Genomic DNA, 26,897 nt, shown 5'->3' with positions numbered 1-26,897 from the left:
AGGCCCAATGAGTCAAATGGCCTCCTTTTGCACTGTAGGGATTCTATGATTACTTCAGCTGGGGCATCAGCCTTAGTTATGTGCCATCAAGATAACGTAGAATTTTGAAAATGTTTTAATTTTGTCAAAATTTTGTGCATCCATCACCATGTAGAAAGAAATGTAAAGTCAGGAAGTAAGTGATACAGAAGGTTGGCACCTTTTATGCTCAGAAACGATTGTTGACAATTCTGCAGACAAATTCTTAATAGGTTTATGTGACATTTCTTTCTTGGCTGTTTCAACAGGAATTTATGCTGTCTTAAAATGAGATATCATAAAAGTGTACTAAAAATTAACTTTGATCCAAAAAAAGATTGTTAGACTAAGGCCAAATTCCAATCTTATCAGATTGATGGGATAAAAGTCTATTTTCTCTGTGGATTCAAGCTTTCAACTCAGTATGTGTTTAGGTAGCTTCAAAGTTCCTGGAAGTTTCATTGACTAAACTGACCAAAATTCAATTCAATTTCCCATGTTGAATCAAAAAAGCCACTCGAAAGCTAATATGCAAAGTTGCCATTGCACCAATTTTGCACTGATCTCCTAACCTTGCAACATATTATAAGGGGTGACCAAATGCTTGATCGAAGGGGGTATTTCAAGATGTGCCTTAAATCGAGGAAAGGGTGGTACAGAGGCAGAGAAGTTTAGTGAGATATTGTGTGGAGCCCAGACACGGAAAGTTCACCAAAGGTGTAATAAAGGGAGCATGGGATTCACAAGAGGCCAGAGTAAGAAAAAGAGAGTTTGAAGTGAGGATTATGGAGATAGAGAAAAGTCCAGAGACAGGGTAAGGTGAGAGCATTAAAGGATTTATACACAAGGATGAAAATGTTTAACTTCACATGTTGGGAAACCAGAGCTAAATAGAGAAGCCCATGATAAAAGGTGGGCATTACCTAGTGTGGGGTTTAGTTCTGGAGGAGCAAATGGTCAACAGAGGATGGTTGGAAGAGCTATTCCGGTACCGTTAACACATTGGCATGTACCTGGCAATATGGAGAATTGCTCAGGTTTTGTACTGTCCACACAAAGCAGGGTAAATCCTATTCAGCCATTTACCACCATCAGTCTGCTTTCCATCATCAGCAAAATGATGGAAGGTGTCGTCAACAGTCAAAAGAAGATGGTGATAGTTGTTTGAAGTCAATTACCTCAGTCCCAGGACATCACTGCATGTGTATCTCAGGGTGGTGTCCGAGGCCCAACCATCTTCAGTTGCTTCATCAATGACGTTCCCTCTATCATAAGGTCAGAAGTGGGAAAATTCACTGATGATTGCATAGTATTCAGTACAATTTGCAACTCCTCAGATAGTGAAGCTGTCCGTGCCCACATGCAGCATAACCTGGACAACATTCAGTGTTGGTTGATCAGTGGCAAATATAACTCAACAAATACAGGGCAGTTACTACCATCTCCCCTTGATATTCAAAGGAATTACAATTGCTGAATCTACCTTCAAAATTTTGGGTGTTGCCACTGACAATTAGAAAAGTAAATGAACCAGCCACATAAATTCTCTGACAAGAGCAGGTCAAAGGCTGGGAATTCTGCAGAGAGTAACTCCCCTCTCAACTCCCCAAAGCTGGTCCACCATCTACATGAGTGCAACTCTAATTACACTCAAGTTACTGGTGTGCACTGTAGGGATTCTATGATAAGGAGCTTGACACCATCCAAGAGAAAGCAGGTTGATAGTTCAGTACTCCATTCCAGTTTAAACATCAACACTTGCCACAAGGGCAGCAGATAACTGCGAACACCATGAGCAGCAAGTTCTATTCCAAGCTGCACACCATCCTGACTTGGAACAATATCGCCATTCATTCATTGTTACCAAGTCAAAAATCTGGAACTCTCTTAATTCTTTCCCGAGATATGGACAATGCTGACAAGGCCAACATTTGTTGCCATCCCTAACTACCGCTGAGATGGTGGCACTCCTTGCACTGCTGCAGTTCATCTGATGTAAGTACACCTACAAATATTGCTAGGAAGGGAGTAACAGGAAGTTTGCTTTGGAACCAAACTGAGCACCAATGAGCAGGTTATTGTTATGTGGGTGCACCAACACCACATGAACTTCAGTGGCTCAAGAAGGCAGCTCAACACCACCTCCTCAAGGACAATTAGGGACAGGCAATAAATGTTTGCCTCATCAGCAGTGCTCGCATCCAATGATTGAAAAAAAAGTCTCTTAAAATGTTTGTTGTAATTTTTCTGGTTTCAGCAGCAACACATTGTTGACTCTCCGTGGATCTATACAAAACAAACATTATAATCACTTTATTTCAAATTGCTTTCTCCTGAAGCTAGTTTCTACACTCTTTATGGAAAAGATTAATAATTTCAATGCACATTACTATCAGAAGAGAAAACCTACATAATTTACTCTACAGACCAGACAGTAACATATTTTGAAAACTGATGCTAACTTTATGAATACATTACACATAGAACATAGAACATAGAACGATACAGCGCAGTACAGGCCCTTCGGCCCTCGATGTTGCACCGACATGGAAAAAAACTAATTGCCATCTAAGCTACACTATGCCCTTATCATCCATATGCTTATCCAATAAACTTTTAAATGCCCTCAATGTTGGCGAGTTCACTACTGTTGCAGGTAGGGCATTCCACGGCCTCACCACTCTTTGCGTAAAAAACCCACCTCTGACCTATATCTATTACCCCTCAATTTAAGGCTATGTCCCCTCGTACTAGCCACCTCCATCCGCGGGAGAAGGCTCTCGCTGTCCACCCTATCTAACCCTCTGATCATTTTGTATGCCTCTATTAAGTCACCTCTTAACCTTCTTCTCTCTAACGAAAACAACCTCAAGTCCATCAGCCTTTCCTCATAAGATTTTCCCTCCATACCAGGCAACATCCTGGTAAATCTCCTCTGCACCCGTTCCAAAGCTTCCATGTCCTTCCTATAATGAGGCGACCAGAACTGTACGCAATACTCCAAATGCGGCCGTACTAGAGTTTTGTACATGCAATATGAAAATATGCACTATATATTCCCAGCACAATGTCTAGGCCTAGTTATTTACTCTGAAACAAAGTACAATGTCAGCAGACTACCCACAATTGCAGTTTCTGAATACAGATACTAAAGTAAAATTACAATACAGAGAAAAGCCTAAATGCTGAGCAAAGAAAACCATTATTTCCCTTGTGTTCTGCTACATCTTTTGATCAAAATTTGAAAACTACATTTGCTACTTTTAGTTTTCAATGTAGCGCCAAACGTCAACAACTAATTTGGCACCATTTGGTGATAAAACTTGCTTTGATTCGTGAAAACAACTTTGACCATTCACTAGACACATTTCAAGAGTCTGCGCTGGTACGTATTGTTCTACGGATTGTAAACAAATATAGGTTTTTGTTTGGTGATTGAGCTTTCAGATGGCTGCCACACCTAATGAAACCTGTAGTATTTTCCAACTGGACAACATCAGGGAGAATGAAAAATAGCAGGATTTAAATACTTTTGTTAAAAGCTGCATTCGTTGTTCCTTACTTCTGAAACGGCCTTCTCAAATTTTTAGAAGTAATCCTATATGTTCCTAGTCCAAAATGCTCAACAATCAAACTATATAGAGGCACAGTTGAAACAAGCATTGCTCTATGTGTATGTTGATAACATCTTATGTAGTGAGGTTCAAACCAGAACAGTAAATGGTGTAAAACAAACTCATCCATCATTCACAGGTTGTTGTGATCTGGAATGCATTCGGTGATGAAAGCAGATCCAATAGTAATTTTCAACAGAGAAAGGGATAAATGCTTGAAAATTAGAATATGTGCAGGCCTATGGGGAAATGGCAGGGGTGGGACTAATTGGGTACCTCTTACAAAAAGCCAGAACAGGCACAATGGGCTGAATGGCCTCCTGTGCTCGATAATGATGCTATGATTTACTGTTCTATCCTTCACAGCACCTGAAGTAAACTATAAATATAAGAAGGCTGATTTATGTTTTCAGCAGTTTCTTATGCATCTGTGTGTCTAAAATACAATACAAAATCTAAATGCAAACAAATAATTCCAATGAGTTCTCAGCATAAGTCTTAATTTTGGAACATATAATCAATCTAACAAAAAACTTGTAATAATTCAAAAATGTTACTTTACTATAAATCAATGCAGCATAAATTCTGGGGAGCATTCAAAATTCTCACTAATTTTCTACAGCAGTCCTCAAAAAGGTGTATTATTGTCATTTATTGCCATTGTCAAGATGCAGTGCATTTTATATCCAGAGATAAATATCTGTCTGTAAAACATAATATTCTAAAATTTAAAATCAACCCTGATCAGGTCATACAATCTACCTATTTACTTCACTCTGCAAGTTTGGTTACATATTGGGAAACCTGAACTGAATGCTTGTACTGAGACTTTTTCCAGACATTCCTTTTGCATTTTATTTCAGTTCATCACAATAAATAACATGTGCCTTGTAAATTGCCATAGCACTTCCGATACTTCTTAGCATTTCTCTATCTGGTCAGATTAAATGCCAGGCATTTTGCAAACAAATTTTGTGCTGCTTGGTTGCCTAGCGATTAAGATAACTCCAGATAGCCTTCAATCTTAATTTAGCAGAAGATGTTACAGCATTCATGTTAATTCCCAATCTTTAATTTAGTAAGCGCAATAAATGCACAGATTATAGCTCCTGGATATCTCAAGATCTAGCAACATATAAACAATTATCCATGAACTGTAAAAGAGAAGCTTTACTGTTAACCTCCACTAATTATTTTTTAATAATACAAACATTTTAAACACCATAGATTACTATATTTATGGCTTAATCCACAATGGTTTTCAGCAAATTATGGCAGTCTTAATATAGAAAAGTCTGGAAGACATAAAACTTGCTGACTGATTTTGCTGCCTCAACAGAAGCAAAGCAATATATATTGTGCAGCATGTAAATATTATATTCGAGGAGGATAGGAACTATGTGGATTTCATCAAAATCCAAATTTCTACCAATTGAAACTGGATAACTTTTTATCTTTTCAAACCCTAATGAATATGCCCAGTTGAAAAAAAAAGCCACACAGTGGTCATTTCACACAACTGCAGCACTCTTCTTTTTGAACGTTCAGGAACTTATGCAGTTTTACTTCAACAGCAATAATTTATTCTTCTATAATGGCCAACACATACAAATAGATTGTGCAGCATGCTTTACAAAGCAGGGGACAAAAGCACATGGAAAAGGGTCAAAAGGAATATTTTGAAGGCAAGGGTGGGGGTTGGGGAGATAACCTGGAGATGCTAATAGGATCTCCAAAGGCAAGGAAGGAGTAAGCAATTGTGGTGGAGGAGTGGACAAAAATAGGCTGGTGAAGAGGTATAATGGTTGAAGGATTTTCAAGAGAGATTGCAGATCCATAAGTCAAGTTTTCCATGTGCTAGAAATAGATAGGGATGGTGAATGAAACAGCATTCTGAATGGCTGAGTGATGGAAGTGGGAAGGCTGGAATGGAAAGCTTTGGAGAACTCATCAGGCAATTGAAGCGGGAACTGGAGCTAAGGCAAAAGAGGAACAGAGGTAGGGAAGAAATCAGGTAATGGTAGGGAAATGAAAGAAAGTGATTTTAACAGAAAATTGAATGTCAGGGAGGAAACTGAGCTCAAGTGGCAGACAAAAGTGAAGAAACGTAAACTCAAAACTAATGTTTAAAAGTAGATTAAACTAATTGCATAATTAAACTAATTACATAAAGACATTTGTTACTCGGGACTCTTTCCCAGGTACATCTGCAAAGTTGTGTTTGCTGAATATATTTATTTCGGGGCTGTATGGCTGACTCACCTATGCTCCACAAGTTCAAGAGAAGTAAAAAAAAAAAGAACTATAGATTTTTTTTTTGAATTTCCATAAACTATTTTTGCCTTGCAAAACAAACACCAAACAAACAACTCTATCACACTGAATTCTTTTAGTTTACATAATAATTAGTTAGGGTACTTTCTAACAGTGCAAAATACAGCTCACTGCAGAAACGCTTTACTTCAAGAACAACAAAGTGTTGCCACCTAAAGACCAAGCTAACGGAAGCAGGTGTAGAAATAATCTGGAAAAGTACACCTGTCTCTGGGGACAGGTCGACGAAAACAATCAGTTGTGTTAATTAATCACATCTGTCAGAGAAAAAACTGAAAATGTCAGATGTACAGATCTGAAGGCATAATTTCACAAATAAAATAGCATGATGCTTTAAAATGAAAAAATGAAAATGAAAATGAAAATAAACCCCAATGTGACCTAATCTACATTGGACAACAGGTTATTATACTGCAGTAATTAAGATTGAGGGTCGATCATGGGTTTGGTTCTGGTCTCCACAAGATTTGGCTTCAGAATAAAGTACAATAATTTTGAAAGGAAAGGGCAAAATGTTTCTTGCAAAAAAATTGTCTTCATAAATAAACAGAATCAGATTAATTTACTTATAACTAATGAAGTGGTGAAAGGAATGTGTATTTCTATTTTCTACATCAATGATTGGGAGAACAAATATTTACTTGATCCAAACCCATTTTTTAAATTCTTTAATGGGACATGGGTGTCATTGGCAAAGCCATCATTTGTTGTCCATCCCTTGAGAAGGTGGTGGTGTCCACCTTCTGGAAGGCAGTTCCAGGACTTTGACCCAGCAATTGTGAAGAAATGGTGATATAGTTCCAAAGACAGCATGGCATGTGGCTTGGAAGGAAACTTATGGATGGTGGTCTTTCCATGCATCTTCTGCCGTTGTCCTTCTAGACAGGAGGTTTGGAAGGTGCTGTTGAAGGAAAAGGTACACACTGCTGACACTGTGCGTTGGTAATGGAGGGAGTGAATGAGGTGCCAATAAACAGTCCTGGATGGTGTCAAGCTTCTCAAGTGTTGTTGGATCTGCACTCATCCAGACTAGTGGAGAGTATTCTATCATACTTCTGACGTGTGCCTTGTAGATGGCGAACAGGCTATAAGGAGTCAAGGAGCAGAGTTATTCACCTCAGAATTCCCAACCTATGACCTGCTCTAATAGCCACACCATTATATTGCTGGTCATTTTCAGTCTCTGGTCAATGCTCATCCTGGAATGTTGATAGTGGTGGATTCAGCAATGGCATTCAATGTCAAGGGGAAATAGTTAACACTCTATCTTTTTGAAGATAGCCATTGCCCAGCAATTGTATGTAAATGTTCCAAGACACTTGTCAGCCCAAGCCTGAAAGTTGTCTAGGTCTTGCTGCATATGGACACAGACTGCTTCAGTATCTAAGTTGCAAATGTTACTGAACAGCATGAACTCATCAGCAGACCTCATTGATGAAACAGCTAAATATGTTTGGCCCTTGGACACTACCTTGAGGTATCCCTATAGTGATGTAATGGGACTGAGAGGATTTCCTCCAACAACCACAACAGTCTTCATGTCGCTAGGACTCCCAACAAGTGGAGAGTTTTGCCCATTCCCAAATACTGAGGGTTCCTTGATGCCACTCATGCTGTCTTGATGTCAAGGGTGGTTACTCTAACTTCCCCTTGGGTTCAGCTCTTTCATCCATGTTTCAAGCAAGGCTTTATGAGGTCAGGAGCCCAGTGTTCCTGCCGATCCAAACTAAGTATGAGCAGGATATTACTGTCTTGTCACTTAATATCATATCAACAACATCTTCCTTCATTTTGCTGATGATTGAGAGGAGGCTGTGACATAGTGGTATTGTCACTATGACATAACAGTATTATCACTGGACCAGGAAATCAGAACCCATGTTCAAATCCCACCACTGGAATGAAAAGTCTAATGATGACCATGAAACCATTGGCGATTGTCATTTGTAACAACATTTGTAGGTGTACTTACATCTGGTTCACCAATGTTGTTTCGGGAAGAAGATCTGCCATCCTTATCTGATCTGGCCTACATGTGACACCAGATCCACAGCAACATGGTTGACTCTTAACTGACCCCTTAAGGGCAAGTAGGGATGGACAATAAATGCTAGCCCAGCCTGCAATGCCTATGTTCCATGAACGAATAAGACAAAAAACTGAATGGGACGGTAATTGGCCAGATTGGATTTGTTCTGCTTTTTGTGAACATAACTGGGCAATTTTTCACATGGTCGGGTAAATGCCAGCGCTGGCTAAGGACACAGCTGGTTGCAGAGCATAAGTATTAGTATTGGACTGTTATCAGGCCCATAGCTTTTGCAATATCCAGTACCATTAACCATTTCTTGAGGGTACAGCAGAACAAGACCAGCAGCGCGGGTTCAATTCCCGTTCCAGTCTCCCGAACAGGCACCGGAATGTGGCGACTAGGGGCTTTTCACAGTAACTTCATTGAAGCCTACTTGTGACAATAAGTGATTATTATTATTACTACTACATGGAGTGAATGGAATTGACTGAAGACTGGCACCTGTGGTACAAGGACCCTCAGGAGGAGGCCAACGGTGCGCCTCACTGAAGGTGGTTGCAAACGCTTCAACTTTTGTCTTTTGCACTGCTGTGCTGGGCTCCCCCATCATTGAGGATGGAAATATTTGTGGAGCATCCCCCACCTGTTGTTTAATTGATCACTTCCATTCATGGCTGAATGTGGCAGGAGTGCAGAGATGCTGCCTGTTGGTCACTTAGCTCTGTTTAGGGCAAGATGTAGTGTTAAACGCTCTCATATCATATTTTTGCATGGCTATGATAGGGGACCAAATGAAATAGATGCGACCAATGACACCAAATAGAAGAATTTGCCAATCGTGCAATTAGTGCTTAGATCCTCCAAAACGCACTTTTTTAATGTTATGACATCTGAGCAAATAAAAGTAGCTCCTGGAAACACCCTGGCTATACATACATTAACCCCGAGAGGGCTCGTCACAGCATCTGTGCTTACCATATGGTTCAATTGTTAGTGCACCCAGATGAATATTTCGGTAGCGAATAAAATGAATACTAAAAATAAATTGTGCAATGTGTTTACAAGAGGTGTTCTTTAAAATCAGTTCATCCAAAGTAGCACCCAAACCTGTAGCAAATACCTGTTTTAAGTTTACAAAATAAGCACCCATCCTTACGAATATGCAACGTGTCCAGGATCCACAGGTTAAAATCTGGGAAATATCGACCAATTATTCGAGCTGTCAAATTTGTCTGCCTTGTTTAAATTACAGCTCCACGATAAAATCAAAGCCGATCAGGGGGGGATTTCCTCTCCTTTTTCTTAAAGGGATTGAAGGGAGTCTTGGTAAATTATTGCAGCCGTAAAGGATGAAGCGAGTTCCTGCTTCGGAAAGCACCCAAGCTGCCTCCTTGGCTTAACCTTTTACAACTCGAATCGGCGCTCACACACGCAATGCGAAGACGGCATTTGAATTTTTTTTGGAGCTGACACGTTATTTCACACAAGTTTTGTTTTAGTGGAGAGGCAACTATCGCCGGCGCAGGCTGGGATGTTGTTGACATTCGGGGGGGTGAGGGAATTGGTGGCCCACCCCCAGCGCTGGACAGGTGGGACACCCCGTCCTGTGGGGCTGGGAGAGGGGGGACAGTGACAAGTGTCGGCAGCCTGCAGCGGACAGCCTCCTCCAGATTCCCGGCATCTCCCTCCCCACACCCACCCACCCACCCACTAACCTGCGCATCAGCGGTTGACTCTTCAGCTCGTAAAACGTCTTCGCTTCTTCATGAAATTCCTCTCCGACTTCAAAATCCGGAACGATTCCCGACTCAGACTGCATGGGGCCGGAGACAGTGAGGAGGATGGGGGCAATGGAGGGGCTGCGAATAAAATTGGGGTTTTACTTTGGGGGGGGGGGGGGGGAGGGGGATTTCAAAGAAAGGGGAGCGGCGGCGGCAGGGATAAATGTCAACAAGATACAAAGTTTCTCTGAGTGACAGACGCTGTCTCCGCATTCGGAGCCCGGGCTTCGCCACCTCCTCCTGGCTGCCGGCTCGGCGGCCGAGCGGCCCGCCGGGAGCTGTAGTTCTCCGGGGCCCGGCGACTCCTTCACTTCCGCCGGCGGCCCTTGAGCCGCTGGACTACAACCCCCAGGAGCCCCCGCGGGCGGGCTCGCCTGTCGCTGAAGCATATGCCCTTGGCTGACCGGCCGGCTTTGCTGGCTTGCTGCTCCCCCAAACAGTGTAATGTCAGCAGGTTTTATTGGCTGCTGCAGCAAAGCACCACAGTAAATTATACTTTCATTTGTTTGCATCAAGCCCGGCCAAAGGGTAAACACTGGAAAATGCTGGGGAATACACGAGCGAGCTGTGACAGACGGTTTATTCCAGCGCAGTGGCGCTGCTATTTTTTTCCTGTCTCTACGCCGGATCGAAATGCAAAGTGCATGAAAATCCGGGTGTGCTTTGAATGTTCTTGACTCTCTCCCTCTGTCTCTTGACGTTCCACCAATGTGTGTTTATTTATCCCAAATACGCTTTGAAAGGTCAGCAAATGTATTGTTAACTCGGGATGATCTTGCAAAAGGGGGTTAAAAAGGAGACCAGAGTTTTTGTTCTTTCGCTTCACCCGGCTTGACACTTGTATATACAGGCGGATACCACGTTAGGATATATAACACAAATGCAGGAAAACACTACCCCGGGGTCAGGTTTCACAGGTGGATTTCGCAAACATTTCCTTTTAATGATGAAAGAAACCTACCCAAAGAAAATTGCAAATAAAACACAACTTGTTTTTGACTTTTGGGTTCACGTAAATGATTACGTACAAGCATTCGTGATTTAAAATGAAATAACTTCAGATATATAACACTTCCTCGGGAGCAAGATACTGTGGGTGGAGAACAGAAAATCTGGTCAGCCATCATCCAGGGACTCCTAGCGTTTCACGTTGACGAGCTTTCATCGGAACAGAAAGAAATTAGAGATTTAACAGTTTCGACCAAGTGAAATGCGGGAGATAAAAAAGCGGGCGAGGGATTGGTAGGAAAACTGGAAAGGTGCCCGATAGGGTGGAAGGTAGATGTTGATTGAATGACGAAAGAGATGACAGAACGAAGCCAGAAAGGGTAATCATGGGGTAAGTCAATGAAAGAAAATAAACAGGAGCTGGTCCAGAGCAATAAACAGTTGCAGAGAAAAATTATAGCCTCACCTGTCCAAGCTCTGTAACCTTCGCCCAACTCACTGTTTCTCTCGGCTGTTCTGCATTCCCCCTCTCCTTGCCTCACCATTGATGCCTGGGCATCGTGCTCTGGAATTGCCTCTTCTCCCTTTCCAGTTCTCTACCTCCCTCTGCTCCTTTAACACCCTCCTTGTAAACCATTATATTACCAAAGTTTTTGGGCACCCCTTGAAATACCTTCTGCTTTGACTCACTATTTGTCCTGTTTAATTAAACTACTCCTCTGTGTACGGCCTTGGGACTTTATTCAATATAAAGACAATATAAATGCAAAGCAAATCATAAGAGTGCAACATAGAAGGAGGCCAATCCATTGAGTCTAAATGGACACTTTTAAAGAGTAATGTTGTGTGTCCCTCTCCCCGTTCCCCAGATCCCTGCTATTCTTTTTACTTGAAGTATTTATATTGAAGTATTATAATTTCCTCGGGAAAGCTAATATTGAAATGATTTCCACCACTGTATCAAACAGGATGTTCCTCATTGTGACACTTTAAAAAATGGCAGTGCCTTTTGCCAATCATCCTAAATCGGTGTCCTCTGGTTATCAGTCTTTGGTCAGTTTCTCATTAAATTAAATTATTTGTGATTTGAACCACCCCTATTAAATCTCCTCTCAGCCTTCTCTGCTGCAAGGGGAAAAATACCAGCTTTGCTCATCGATCCCGGTAATTTGAAACTAAAATACTTGCACCTTTCCCAGCCTCAGAATATTCCAAGAGCAGCCCAGTGAGCCAGTCTGAGACCAATGTTACAACCCCCTGGGCTAGTGTGCAGTCGATTCTAGCCCCATTTGACTCGGAGTCAAAATTGAACTTAACAAATAATTCTTCGAAAAACACCCAAAGGCTTTGGCCCTTGGCTGCCCAATAACTACATTTACCAGATTTGTAAATTTAAACACAATTATTTTTTATTAATAACAATAATTTAAAATGCAGCAAATACAGCACATTAACTATTATCTCATTCCTAACACCCTCCCCATCCACTTTAACTTGCCCCCATCCCCAATACACACGCACACAAGACAGGCAAACAAAGAAGAGGGGACAAATGGGGTGTAAAAATAATAATGAAAATAAAAGAAAAAGGGGCGGGATTCTCTGAGCCTCCGCGCCAAAATCGCGATCGGCGTGGGGCAGAGAATGCCCACGATCGGGTCCGACGTGAGGCGCGATTCTCCGGCGACCGAAGAATCGGTGCCAGTCGCGCGCAAGGGTCGATGCGGCGCCATCCGGGGGCCGTTGAAAGAGGCCCCCGCGGTAATTCTCCGCGGTCGACCGGCCGAGTACCCGTCGAGTCCTGTCGGCGTGGGGGGGGGGGGGGCGCCACGATGGCCAGGGCCACGATCGGGGGGCAACCAATGGGTGGGCGCGCGCATTCCGGGGGGGGGGGGGGGCATTTCTTCTGCCGGGCCACTGTAGGGCTCCGCCATGTTGCACAGGGGCCGGCTCAAAAACGGGGCCCGTATCGGCAGCTGGAGCTGCGAGAAGCACTCCGGCACGGTGCTGGCCCCCTGTGGGTTGCAGAATCGCTGGGCCAAGAGGCCCGTTGACGCCAGCGTGAAACACTCCGATGTTTACGCCGGCGTCAACACTTTGCCGCAATTGTGGAGAATCCCAGTTGAGAGTCTTTGCTTCTAATTGTTGTGTTCTAGCCCACCTTCCTTCAGTCTAGCCTTCCAGTTCAAGGTTTCTGTTTTCAGCCTGTAATGGTCAATTCATCCAGGTTCTCTGCAGGTTCAGAAACACGGCAGCTATGCAGCTTTTCTGGAGAAAGAGAGAGAGAGAAAAATTCATAACTTCTCCAAGCATCCAAGACCCGCCTTTCCTTTCCTTGGTCCTCTGATAACCATCCCACTCAGGTAGGACCCAATCATTACCTGTCGCCAGACAGAATACAGTCTTTTGACATCAGGAGGAGGCCATTGATCCTCCACTCGGCACTTCCCTCCGAATGTGGTTGGAAATGTTTCAGATTTGTGTTTTGCACTGATCTGCTGGGCTCCCCCGTCATTGAAAGTGGGGATATTTGTGTAGCCTCCTCCGGTTAGTTGTTCAATTGTTTACCTCCCTTTAGGACTGGATGAGGCAGAACTGCAGAGCATTGATCTGAAGCATTTGCTGTGTGATCTCTTAGCTCTGTCTATCACATGCTGTTTCCACTGTTTGCTCCACAAGTACTATCACATGCTGTTTCCACTGTTTGCCCCACAAGTACGAGATCAGTTCTGAATCTAAAATAGAAGCAAAATACTACAGATGCTCAAAACCTGAAATAAAAACAGAAAATGATGGAAAAGCACAGCAGGTCTGGCAGCATCTGTGGATGGAGAAACACAATTCTCTCTCTCTTCATCTCTGAAGAAGTCATACAGACTCAAAGTTCACTCTGTTCCATAATCTGCAGTATTTTGGCTTTATTTTAGTTTAATTCATTGCTCTTTATCTTCCAGGAATGCTGACCTTGAAGAAGTACTGTTCTTCTCTCTGATGGAATTTCCATTTGCATTTTTACCAAGTTCACCTTCATTGCTTTCCATTTCTCTCTGGTGTTTGACAAGGTATTTTCCAAAACTCACTTCCACAACCATACTTCCCTCCTTAGCGACAGCCTCCATCTCCGACTCACCCCACGTGTATTCCAACTGAAGTTTAATCACGTGTTTTGAATCCAACTAGGATTACAGGTATCTCTGGGACATACAATGCTCCTTGGACGGCTGTTCTGTTGCATGCTGAGATCCATACTCACTGCCATGTGCCGCCATATGTGCACACTCGACCTCTCTCTCCAGCAGCACCCTAGCTCAAAGCTGTCTTTGTCCCCAGTTCCATTTTATTCTTTGTTTCATCCGAAGCCACAGGTATCCCCCACTCAGCCATCTGTCACTTGTTCTTAAGGTTTGCTTTCACTAAGCACATACTTTTCTTCTCCTATGAACACATTCCGCTATCCTACCTCAATGCCACAATCAGCACCTTCCATAGTTGTTCACACCGTCATTAAGGCTTCCTCTGCCTTGTGGCCTACACACCTTTGCTGCAATCTCTCCTAGCCCTCACCCATCACCGACCTCCTGCTTTGCTCCAGTCGGTATACAATCCGTCACATTTCTCCCTCTCTTTAGCTCTGAAGAAGAGTCAATCTGACATGAAAGATTAACTCCGTTTCTATCTCCACAGATGCTGCAGGACCTGCTGAGACCTTCCAGTGTTTATTTCATTACTTTTCATTCCATTCTGAATCTACCCATTTAGCATGGTGTTATGACACCACACAATGGATGGTATCCTCAATGTGAAGAAGGGACTTTTTCTCCAAAAAGGACACTCTTACTCATGTCATAACGGACAGATGGATCTGTGACACATATATTAGTGAGGATGAGGTCAAGTGGGTTTTTTCCTCTTGTTGGCTCCCTCACTTCCTACGGCAGGACTTGATCAGTTCAGTCAGTAGTGGTTCTACTGAGCCACTCTTGGTGATGGACATTGAAGTCCCCACCAAAGGTAAATTATATGTCCTTGCCACTTACAATACTTCCTCCAAATGGTATTCAAGATGGAGCAGCACTGATTCATCAGCTGAGGGGAGGGTTGGTGGGCAGTAGGTGGTAATCAGCAGGAGGTTTCCTTGCCCAAGTTTGACTTGATGTCATGAGACTTCATGGGGTCCAGAGTCAATGTTGGGGATTCACAGGGCAACTCCCTCCCAACTGCATACCATTGTGCTGCCGCATTCTATGTGTTTGCCCTGCCAGTGGAACAGCACATACCCCAGGGATTGTAATGGTGATGTCTAAGATATTGTCTGTAAGGTATTAATCGGTGAGTATGACTATGTTGCTTGACTAGTCTGTCAGACAGATGATAGTATGCAGTGTTGACAGGGTAGGGTGTGCCGTCGTTTCCATGGCCTAGGTCAATGCCAGGTGGTCTGTATGGTTTTATCCCTTTTGGCTTTTCTATGGTGGTTTGGTAAAACTCAGTGACACAATTGCTAGGCCATTTCAGAGGAGTTTTAAGAGTTAACCACATTACTGTAGGTCTGGAGTCACATCTAGTCCATACCATGCAAGGATGGCAGATTTCCTTCCCCAAAGGGCGTTTGCAAACCAGATGGGCTTTTCCAACAATTGACAATAGATTCATGACTGCCATGATCGGGCAGCACGGTAGCATTGTGGATAGCACAATCGCTTCACAGCTCCAGGGTCCCAGGTTCGATTCCGGCTTGGGTCACTGTCTGTGCAGAGTCTGCACATCCTCCCCGTGTGTGCGTGGGTTTTCTCCGGGTGCTCTGGTTTCCTCCCACGGTCCAAAGATGTGCAGGTTAGGTGGATTGGCCATGATAAATTGCCCTTAGTGTTGGGTGGGGTTACTGGGTTATGGGGATAGGGTGGTGGTGTTGAACTTGGGTAGGGTGCTCTTTCCAAGAGCCGGTGCAGACTCGATGGGCCGAATGGCCTCCTTCTGCACTGTAAATTCTATGATCTATGATTCCTGAAACAAGCTTTCTTTTAATTTTAAATTGAGGTGATAGCCAATACTAAGGAGGACCGTAACAAATTACAGGAGTACATTAATTGGCAAATAAAATTCAACACAGGTAAATATGAGATAGTACATTTCGATAGGAAGAATAAGGAGGTTGTTAATTACGTGGAAGGTGCAAGTTTAGATGGGGTAGAGGAGCAAAAGGGAGCTCAGAGTAGAAATACATCATCAATTACTAAGAGTTGAGCTGCTGATCAGCAAGTCCATTAAAAAAGGAAACCCAAGCACCAGGATATAATTCTAGAGGGACAGAATTGAAACATAGGCAAATTATCCTAAACCTGTATTGAATGTTGGTTAGACTAGTTAGAATACCGCATGCAGTTCAGGTCAGCATATTGTTGTATTAAAAGATGCAGACGCATTGCAAAGATTGCACACTAAAAGGATGCTACCAAAACTATGTGGCTATACACACCAGGAAAGGACAGGCTACGTCTCTTTTCTCTTGAGAAAAAGACTGAAGGGTGACTTACTGTAGTTCTTTAAAATGATGTAAGATTTTGATGGAGTGGCTAGTGAGAGAATGGCCCAAATCCTCTAGTCTCTAGACCATCGGAGACTGTAATATCTCACAAGGTGCCCTTCAGGACCCCTCTGAAGTCTGGGTGTTCCGATTCTATGGGAGCCATATTCCAGCTCCCCAAGACCCTCCGAAAAAGTCTCCAACTCTGAGTTATAGTTGGAGGCTTTAACAGTCCCAAATTACGTACTTGAATAGTTACCCAGGAAATGTTGCACAGAAAATTCCCAGTCTAACTCCTGGATAATTATACAATTGACACCCTGTAACCCACAACAACTCCCCACTGCGCTCCTCCCCGCAATTCATCCTAGCCACCAACTACTACCACGATTCCCCAAATACCCTGACTCGACCTGACAACCGCCTCCACTCAACAGCCCCAATTCCACACCCACCCCAGCGTGATGGTAAACACTTGCCAGAATATAGCAACTAGTCCTGCAGTGCAGCCCCTTTGACAATCCAGTATTACAAGGAAGCAGCTTGATGGAAGACTGCTCTGCACTTCTGAAGAAACCAGGACTGGAAAACCTGGCTAGAAATGTGGAGCAGAGTTGTGGTGCAGAAAATTAGTGTCATGCGAGTGTCCCTTTAAGAAAGGTTTTTGTCTTATCACATGACTTCAGTGATGTCATCGTGTGCATGGAGCTGCTCTGTGGCAGTGAGCTGTTTTTGGTTTAATTTTCTATTTTTGACTGCTGTGGACTACAGACAAGGAGAAAGAAGTGTTTGGGCTTGTCTCTCTATTTTCATTTTAAAAACTGTTCCAGAAGTAAACAGGTTGTGGCTACTGGCTTTGGTCTCAATCTCGTTCAAGTGAGAATGTAGAGCGCTGGGCCACACCCTTGAAAAAAGGGTTTTTTGATTTAGCGGATTTTGTTTTTGAATTGGAACAGTTAAGGAGCCATTCATTAAGTGTTCTACATATATTAAGTGTTACTGTAGCTGAGTGGTGTCTTTATTTTTGTAATTGCTAAAACATCTTGCAGTGTGTTTATACATATATGTCAGCTAAGTTCTCAGAATAAAGCTTGCTTTGATTAAAACAATGGGGCAGCATGCTAGCCTAATGGTTAGCACTATGGCTTCACAGTGCCAGCGTTCCAGGTTCGATTCCTGCTTGGGTCACTGTCTGTGCGGAGTCTGCACGTTCTCCCCATGTCTGCGTGGGTTTCCTCCGGGTGCTCCAGTTTCCTCCCACAGTCCAAAGATGTGCAGGTTAGGTAGATTGGCCATGCTAAATTGCCCTTAGGTTAAATGGGATTGCTTGGTTAGGGGGACAGGGTGGAGTTGTGGGCTTAATTAGGGTGCTCTTTCCAAGGGCCGGTGCAGGCTCGATGGGCCAAATGGCCTCCTTATGCACTGTAAATTCTATGATTCTAATGATTAAAGTATCTAGTAAGACTGAGGAATCACATCTGAAGGGAACACTGGTGTTCATCCTAGCCAAATTCAAATAACGGTTGTAGGTCAGGTGGACTTCACAATATACGTTGGAGTTTCTAAACCCTGGCCCATAACAGTAGAAGGACAGTGGCAATCTGACAATGACTACTGCTCCTCAGAAGATATGGGCCATAGTTTCCCTTGGTGGGAAGAGCAAAACTGGAGGCCATCAGTGGAACCTAGTCACCAAGAAATCCAACAGGGAAAACAGAAGGCACTTTTCATCCAAGGCATGGTGAGAATATGGAACTTGCTACTGTAATAACCTGCATCGGACTCATGCAGCTGGGACAAATATTTCCCCATGCTCATTGAAACTTGTGTTCCACTGCTGTGGGTGAGGTAGTTTACCCAGCACTAATATAAAGGCTCGGCCACTATCGAGCCGATTAGAAAGGAGAGAGGATCCGGTGAGGTGTACTGGGCCTCGCATAGGTAATGTTGTTTTACTGAATAAAAAGTCTTTATGAAACTCATTGGACTCCTCTCTCTTTATCTCACAGGCGACGAAGGTGAATTGGTGCTGTCGGCGTGCTTCCTGTTCGGCTGAGCCACCTCCCCGAAAAAAAGTTTTTGAGTGGACTAAGGTACGGAATTCGTTGCTGTGGTTCTTTTACAGCGCCTGTGCGGATATGAAAGCCGAGTGCCAGGCTGAGGTTTTGCTGCCATTTTGTGGACCTCAAACGCTTGGAGAGGTCCAGGGTCTGACAGTTCCGGCCGTGCTGGATGCAGCTTAGTTTGAGCAGCTTCCACTGAGCATTGTGCAACGTTTCTGTCTGTTTCCATCTGCCCTTGTTTCGCGATGTGATTTTCTGCGGCAGAGTGGTCCACCGGGGAGTCTGTTCTCAAGTTTGATGCCACCCTGCTGGAACATCGTTTGGATTGCGAGTGGGGCGTCATGTTGCCTGCACTGTTCGCGACCGATTGGTTGAAAGGTTGTGCTGCAGTGATCCTGCCTGAGAGCTGATGATCGATAATTGCTGACTAAACACACTGGTAGGTTGTACGCTGTCGATGGAGGCCAAGTGTGTGGATGAGCACATTGCAGACCGTTGCAGTTGAGTTGGCTGGGCGTTCCAGAAGGGATTGCAGGTCCTGTGGCAGTGTTCAAGGAACCCAGCTGTTTTTTTTTAATATAAAATATGCTATGTGGTTTTATGTGATTGTGAGAAATATACAGGAAACACTTCGGGGCCACAGCTTTCCTGGCATTTCGGTAGATGCTGTCGTTCCCCCCTTTTCCATGCTGGCGCTGTGCTGGGCATTCAGGACATGGAGTGAAGGTTGTCTGTTGTTGTCCCCATCCGATCCCTCTGTGGCTGGAAGGACCGCCACGCCGATTGGGCCTCGAGTTGATGGGTCAGACACAACGCCCTCCCTGGATTCGGCTGTTGCCGACTTCGTCCCCTCTGTGCCTGATGGGGCTGTCAACCAGACATAATGCTCGGCGAGATACAGGCCGGCCTGTCCTACTCCCCGACCAGCTCCCCCTTCGAAAACATCTTGTTGGAGCTGAAACACTTTTTGGGCGTTGCAACGATTTTGTCCTCTTCTTTTTCCTCAGCATTTTATTTGCTGTCTCCTCCTCAGAGGTTGTCCTTGAGAGGGCTTTTGACTTCGCAGGGTGGGTGGGGGTTGTAATAATCTGCACGGGAATCATCCAGCTGGGGATGAAAGTTTCCCCGTGCTCATTGGAACTTGTGCTCCCCTGCTGTGGGCAGGGTAGCTTACCCAGAAATAATATAAAAGCTTGGCCACTGTGGAGCTAATTAGGAAGGAGAGAGGACCCGGTGAGGTGTACTGGGCCTCACGTCGCTAATGTTGTTTTACTGAATAAAAAGACTTTATGAAACCCGTCGAACTCCCTGCACTTTATCATAGCTACCACAAGGCATGGGTGAAATGAATAGTATAGATGCATTTAAGGAGAAGTTAGACAAGCACACGAAGGAAAGGGGAATGGATGGTTACGATGGTAGACTTAGATCAGAAAATATGAGAGGAAGCTTGAGTGTTGAATAACCACCAGCATGGACTGGTTGGGCCAAATGGCCTATCTCTCTGTGCTGTATGTCAAATGTCTTGCAAGCATATTAAACATTTCCTGATATTTCCAGACTTAGAGATGCTGATAACTTGTGTACCTTTATGTTTTACTGTGTAAGCAGATACATGAAACCGCAACAGTAAAAGTATAAATTAACAAAACATTTTTCTAAATGCTACACAATCTTAATAATATATCAATCATCAAGGTAGATGCTGTAATGCAGTACTATTCTTTGAAATTTTTGTGAAGGAATGATTGAAGCACAAACAGATGATCCATACTCCAGATTCTGCACTGAGATCAATTAGTTTGTTTTAGTTAAGTCCTTTCTACCCGATTTATTTTTATTCATTCATGGGATTTGTGCATCTCCTGCTGGGCCAGCATTTATTGCCTATCCCCAATTGCCTTGAATTAAGTGACCATTTCAGAATGCATTTCAGAGCCAACCACCTTGCTGTGGGTTGGAGTCACATGTAGGCCAGATCGAGTAAGCTTGGCAAATTTCCTTCCCTAAAAAGGCATTAGTAAACCAGATGGGATTTTACAACAATTAATTGAAGGTCACCTTGTGGCGCAGTAGTCGCGCCCTTACAGTAGGACCACAAACTCTGGGTTCAAATCCAATGCGAGGACTTGTTGGCTACAGAAGGAGCATTCAACATGGTTCAATGGGATGATAATCAGCTCGGAAATCCTCCCATCACTTCCTCCACTATTCCACAAAGCGCAAAAAGAACAGCATACGGATGTGAAGACACATTAATACTAACAACGGTAGCAGGCTGATTACATTGGAAACCGATAGGGGCTTGGCACAGTTACCGATTTCGGACTTTTCTGCGATCTAACCAGCTCACTTGGATTTGTGCCCAGCCCAATGCGGCCGTTAGATCACGCCCAATGATTCTCTATATTCCTTTATTTCAGTATGAAATTATTGATCCAGACAAAATAGACCCAAAGCAATTGAGGTTTACAGAACCTGGCATGGGGAGCACCATGTCACAAATGTGACATTTGAATAGGTGTTTGATGAATAAATAGTGATACCTAAGCACAATCTTCTCAATAGCTGGATAACTCCAGATCATTTCAGTCTTAAACTTTACACAATTGGCCTGCTGCCTTTTTAGCAGCACCAAATGAGACAATGATAACATTTAAAAAAACATAGATTAGGCAAGGCTTGCAAGCAGTAATAGCTCCAACAAATTGCAAACTTTTGTTTTGTGACTAAAGAGTTAATGTTGCAATCTGAAAATCTTCTTCCAAACAGTCTTAATGTACTGCTATCCATGAATGGAACAGATATACCATCCTGCCAATGATTTCTTTCAACATGACCATAAGACAACAAGTACTAGCAATATTTTGTGCATCAAAGCATTATTTGTGGAGAGAAAGGTTTTTTTACTATTAATTTTGATTCAATTTTTAATCAAAAATGGAATTATCCAGCAATCTTTCAATTCAGTTGCAATGAAATTAAACCAAGGATCAAGAATATGATCAAAAGGCCCCTTGTCCATCAAGGTTCATCACAGGCTTGTCGGACTACATTCTTGTTTCTTCAATGAAAAAATGAAAATCGCTTATTGTCACGAGTAGACTTCAATGAAGTTACTGTGAAAAGCCCCTAGTCGCCACATTCCGGCGCCTGTCCAGGGATCGAACCGTGCTGCTGGCCTGCTTGGTCTCAGTGAGCGAAACCAGCCCCAATACAGCCTTGAAGGAGCACTCCAGTACTGTAGGTGTGGTCCTTTGAATTAAGTATTAAACTGAAACTCTGGACGTGTTTCTCCATCCCCCTGGTGTGGCACGCCGTCGGGATTCTCCGTTTCGCCGGCTGGTCAATGGAGTTTCCCATTGTGGGGCAGCTCCACGCCGTCAGTAAACCCTAGGGCTGCCGGCAAAATGGAGAATCCCGACGGTGGAGAACCCAGCCCTCTATCTGCCCTCTCAGTTACACATAAAACAAAACTCCCAAAGAAGAATGACACGAGCAGGAAATCTAAAACAATGCGGTATCACTGAGAGGCACAACATTTTGAAGCAGAAAATGGCGTGTTTCTTGTTTTAGTTTACAAACAGCTGGTGATGCAGAGTAGAAAAACGAGCATTATCAGCACAACAGTGCACAGACAAAAATGCAAGAGTCAGCAACTGAAGTCGCAATTCAAAAATAGATCTGGTTGTGCAGACAGAAAGGAGATGGATGATTTCCTGCTCCAACTTCAAGATTTTTCCCTCGTGTAGGAATATCAAAATACCATAAAAATGGCACAGAACTATAAACGTAAATTTAAATCTCGTCCACCCACAAATTGATCAACTTAATTTGGACTTTAAATACAGTATTTTCAGTATTTCAGTATTTTCACCTTGAGAATGGAATTCCTGATTGGGTGCAATTGGCAAAATGAGTGCACATGGCATGTCATCCAAATTTATACCCATTAAGAGGGTTTGTTAGTCTCAAGTTTCTGCTGAGTCATTTGCATATTGCCAATGCAAAATATGCGCACACCGGTACATTCAGATCACGGATACACAAGTTGCTCTGAACATTATTTACGCTTAAAGTTCTGTCATCTTTTGCGTGGTTACTGCAAATTTGCCAGAATTGCAGTCAAGAAGACAGCACAATCGATCAAAGCTTCCAGGCCCTTATTTCAGGCACTTTTTCCTCCCTTCTGTCCCTATTAATTAGACCTTGCGGGTGATTGGATCATGGGTGCCAGACATCTAGTATCTCACCCAAGTGTCTTTTAGACACACCTACAATATCTCCTGCGGTCAAATAGCCTGGCAACAGTGAGGTATTGTGTTTTCAGGCTATTAAACTACAGATACCATCACACATGGGGCCAATACTTGGATATTTACTTGACCTACAGAGCTATTGACCGAGTGCAGGAAGGTGGAATTAGTCTGGCATGGACACAAATGGCTGAATGGCCCGTTATACATTTTCCATGATGTCTCAAAAATCTTGCCGTTCCCTGGTGTCCATGTATGTGTAGCCCCAGCAGGAGATTATTGGGTAAAGATGGAGGCAAACTCTGGATAATTCCCTATTTGACATCCATTTTGTGCGCATGTGTGCATATTTGGGTTGTCCCCAAAATTTTGCTAGCTATGATATCTGTAGATAAATAGCCTAACATTCATTGAAGGTAGAGCACATGGCAGGTCATTTAGCCCAGTGGCCTATGCTACATGTGAGCCTCCTATCCCTTTTCACCAATGGTTTAGCACAGGGCTAAATCGCTGGCTTTTAAAGCTGACCAAGGCAGGCCAGCAGGTCGGTTCAATTCTCGTACCAGCCTCCCCGAAGAGGCGTCGGAATGTGGCGACTAGGGGCTTTTCACAGTAACTTCAGTTGAAGCCTACTTGTGACAATAAGCGATTTTCATTTCATTTTTTCATTTCAAAACCTATCAGCATAACTTCCTTTGTGTTTATCTCGCTTCCTATTGAATGTATCAGTATCATTTGCCTCAACTTTTCCTTTAGAGAGTTCCATATTCTAACCATTCCTTGTGCAAAAAATTCATCTCAATTATCTATTGGGTTTTTTCCCCTTTGTTGTGGTTACACCTGCAAGTGAAAATATCTAATCTATGGCTACCCTATCAAACCTTTTCATAATCTTGAAGGCTTTTATCAGCTCAGCCCCAAGTCTCTTTTCCGAGATAAAAGAGCCAATAGGTATAATCTCTCAAATTCTGAAATCATCTTTGGGAAGTCTTTTTTGCACCTTCTCCAGTGCCTCTCCATCCTGCTCTATAATACTCCAGGTGGGGGTTGACCAATGGTCAATGCAAGTTTTACGTAATTCTCTGCTTTTCTATTCTGCCCCCCTGGAAATTAACTCTGTGCTTTATTTTTTGTGATTTGATTGTATTTTTTTTTTTTAATTAGTTTTTGACAAGATGTGTGCTTCTCTGGCTACGCCAGCAATTGTTGTCCATCCCTAATTTCCCTTGAGAAGTTGGTGGTGAGCTGCCTTCTTGAACGGCTCCTGTCCATTACCTGCTTACCGTTTTGTGATCAGAGCATCTGTACCACTCTATTCCTTTGCTCATCTGTTCTGTGGCTTTTATTTTCCAATGAGTATGTGGCCTCCTTATTCTTCCAACCAAAATGCACCACTTCACACTTTTGAATTGAATTGAAATTAATTTGCTAATTACATGTCTATTCTGCAAGTTTAATGCATTCTTGCATTTTGTTGCAGTTCTTCTCAATGTTAAAAAAACATCTGTAAATTCTGAATCTATTGCGATTCCAGAGTACAAGTCTTTCATATAAACAGTGAACAACAATGCTCCCAGTACCGATCCTTGTCGAACACAACTTCCAAAATGTTGCCAGGCTAAGTAACTACACTTCACATCAACTTGCTGTCCATTTTGTGAATTATCCCCTGGCACTAGACGTGCTCTCAACTTAATCATGAATTGGCTATGCTGTACCTTATCAAACCCCTTTTTTTAAAGAAATATTTTAATTAAGGTATTTATACATATACATTGAACACAACCAACACCAAAAAGAGAACAAACAGGAAATCTTACAACAGGCAAATAACACCCCACCACCCCACCCTCCCTGCCATACCCCTCCACCCATCCTGCCTTCCCCATTTTTATCCATTTATCCTGCCTCCCTTCCCCACTGCTGACATCTTAACTATCATTAAAGAAGTCGATTAATGGTTTCCATCTCCAGATAATTCCCCCACTGACCCTCAAAGCAAAATTGATTTTTTTTTGCAGTCTAAGGAATTCAGCGAGGTCGCTCACCCACACAATCCTGGCCTGGGTGCCCCAGAGTCCCTCAACTCCAACAAAATCCATCTCTGGGCTACCAGGGAGGCAAAGGCTGAAAGTCTGGACCCTGAACTCCCGGATCTTCCGACACTGAAAAATCGACACCTCTGGACTCGGGGCAACCTCACCTTCAGCTCCTCGGACATTACATCTGCGAACCCCCCCCCCCCCCCACCCCCAAATCCCCAAACCCCTTCAAGCTGCGGACAAGCCCAAAACAAGCTGATCCATGTGCTCCTCCATCACCTCCTGGACTTCCTACAGAAACTCAGCACCCATGGACCAGTTGAACCAGGAACATTCCTCGTCACAATGGATGTCTCGGCACTCTACACCAGCATCCCCCATGGCGACGGCATTGCTGCAACAGCCTCAGTCCTCAACACCGACAACTGCCAATCTCCAGACGCAATTCTGCAACTGCAACTCATCCGCTTCATTCTAGATCACAACGTCTTCACCTTTGACAACAAATTCTTCACCCAGATGCATGGAACAGCCATGGGGACCAAATTTGCACCTCAATATGCCAACATCTTCATGCACAAGTTTGAACAAGACTTCCTCACCACACAGGACCTGCAACCGATGTTATACACCAGATACATCGATGACATTTTTTTCCTTTGGACCCACAGCGAAGAATCACTAAAACGACTACACGATGAGATCAATAAATTCCATCCCACCATCAGACTCACCATGGACTATTCGCCAAATTCTGTTGTATTCTTGGACACACTCATCTCCATCAAGGACGGTCACCTCAGCACGTCGCTTTACCGCAAGCCCACAGACAACCTCACGATGCTCCACTTCTCCAGCTTTCACCCGAAACACATTAAAGAAGCCATCCCCTATGGACAAGCCCTCCATATACACAGGATCTGCTCAGATGAGGAGGAGCGCAACAGACACCTACAGATGCTGAAAGATGCTCTCGTATGAACGGGATATGGCACTCGACTCATCGATCGACAGTTCCAACGCGCCACAGCAAAAAACCGCACCGCCCTCCTCAGAAGACACACACGGGACACCACTGACAGAGTACCCTTCGTCGTCCAGTACTTTCCTGGGGCGGAGAAACTACGACATCTTCTTTGCAGCCTTCAACACATCATCAATGAAGATGAACATCTTGCCAAGGTCATCCCCACACCCCCACTACTGGCCTTCAAACAACCGCGCAACCTCAAACAAACCATTGTTTACAGCAAATTACCCAGCCTTCAGAACAGCGACCACGACACCACACAACCCTGCCAGGGCAATCTCTGTAAGACATGCCAGATCATCGACTCGGATACCACCATTACACGTGGCAACACCACCCACCAGGTACGCGGCACATACTCGTGCGACTCAACCAATGTAGTCTACCTCTTACGCTGCAGGAAAGGATGTCCCGAAGCGTGGTACATTGGCGAGACCATGCAGACACTGCGACAACGAATGAACGGGAATCATGCAACAATCACCAGGCAGGAATGTTCCCTTCCAGTCGGGGAACACCAGCAGTCAAGGGCATTCAGCCTCTGATCTCCGGGTAAACGTTCTCCAAGGCAGTCTTCAGGACACGCGACAACGCAGAATTGCCGAGCAAAAACTTATAGCTAAGTTCCGCACGCATGAGTGCGGCCTCAACAGGGATCTTGGATTCATGTCGCATTACATCCACCCCCCACCATCAGGCCTGGACTTGCAAAATCCTACCAACTGTTCGGGCTTGAGACAATTTACACCTCTTCAACCTGTGATTATCCCTCTCCCTGCATCTGTAATGATTTGATTACCTGCAAATGCCTGCATTCCAAGTATTGTCCAGCATCTCTGACTTTGTCTATATAAATGTTTCTGGAACATACCTCGCCATTCACCTGAGGAAGGAGCTGCGCTCCAAAAGCTCGTGTTTGAATCAAACCCGTTGGACTTTAACCTGGTGTTGTAAGACTTCTTACTGAGCTCACCCCAGTATCTCCACATCACCTCCTGGATCACCTGGCTCTGGGTCTCCAGCCTCAGCTCCACCCAGCTAATCCCCGCTTTCAGTGGGTCTACTACCTTCACCAGGTCTTCCTGAGCCTCCCTCCTCTGCTGGCTGAACTTATCGTTCAGAAATCTCACCAACAGCTCTGCCCACCATTGAGCTGGTGGGGCCGACCCCTTGCTCTCTGCCATCTTTCCCTGTGCCCCACGACAAGTTTCTTGCTCTTACAGCTCCTGTCTTCGAAACCCACTTCTGGTCCACA

General features: G+C 43.9%; 1 protein-coding gene across 2 annotated transcripts in view; it reads right to left on the bottom strand.

Annotated features, from left to right (window-relative positions):
- Positions 1–10,048, bottom strand: part of LOC119973102 (microphthalmia-associated transcription factor-like) — a 400,216-nt gene extending 390,168 nt beyond the window's left edge. Inside the window, exon 1 of one of the 2 annotated variants that reach the window (XM_038810635.1) lies at positions 9,714–10,048. In XM_038810635.1, the coding sequence (XP_038666563.1) occupies positions 9,714–9,817 (104 nt within the window). In that variant the 5' untranslated portion in view covers positions 9,818–10,048. The remainder of the gene's footprint in view (positions 1–9,713) is intronic. The other variant, XM_038810638.1, reaches the window with a different exon arrangement.
- Positions 10,049–26,897: the final 16,849 nt, after the last annotated feature.

The sequence above is a fragment of the Scyliorhinus canicula genome, chromosome 11 (genome assembly GCF_902713615.1).
Source record: "Scyliorhinus canicula chromosome 11, sScyCan1.1, whole genome shotgun sequence".
Lineage (NCBI taxonomy): Eukaryota > Metazoa > Chordata > Chondrichthyes > Carcharhiniformes > Scyliorhinidae > Scyliorhinus > Scyliorhinus canicula.
The sequence above is the reverse complement of the archived record's forward strand: the minus strand, read 5'-3'. Positions and strand labels throughout refer to the sequence as shown.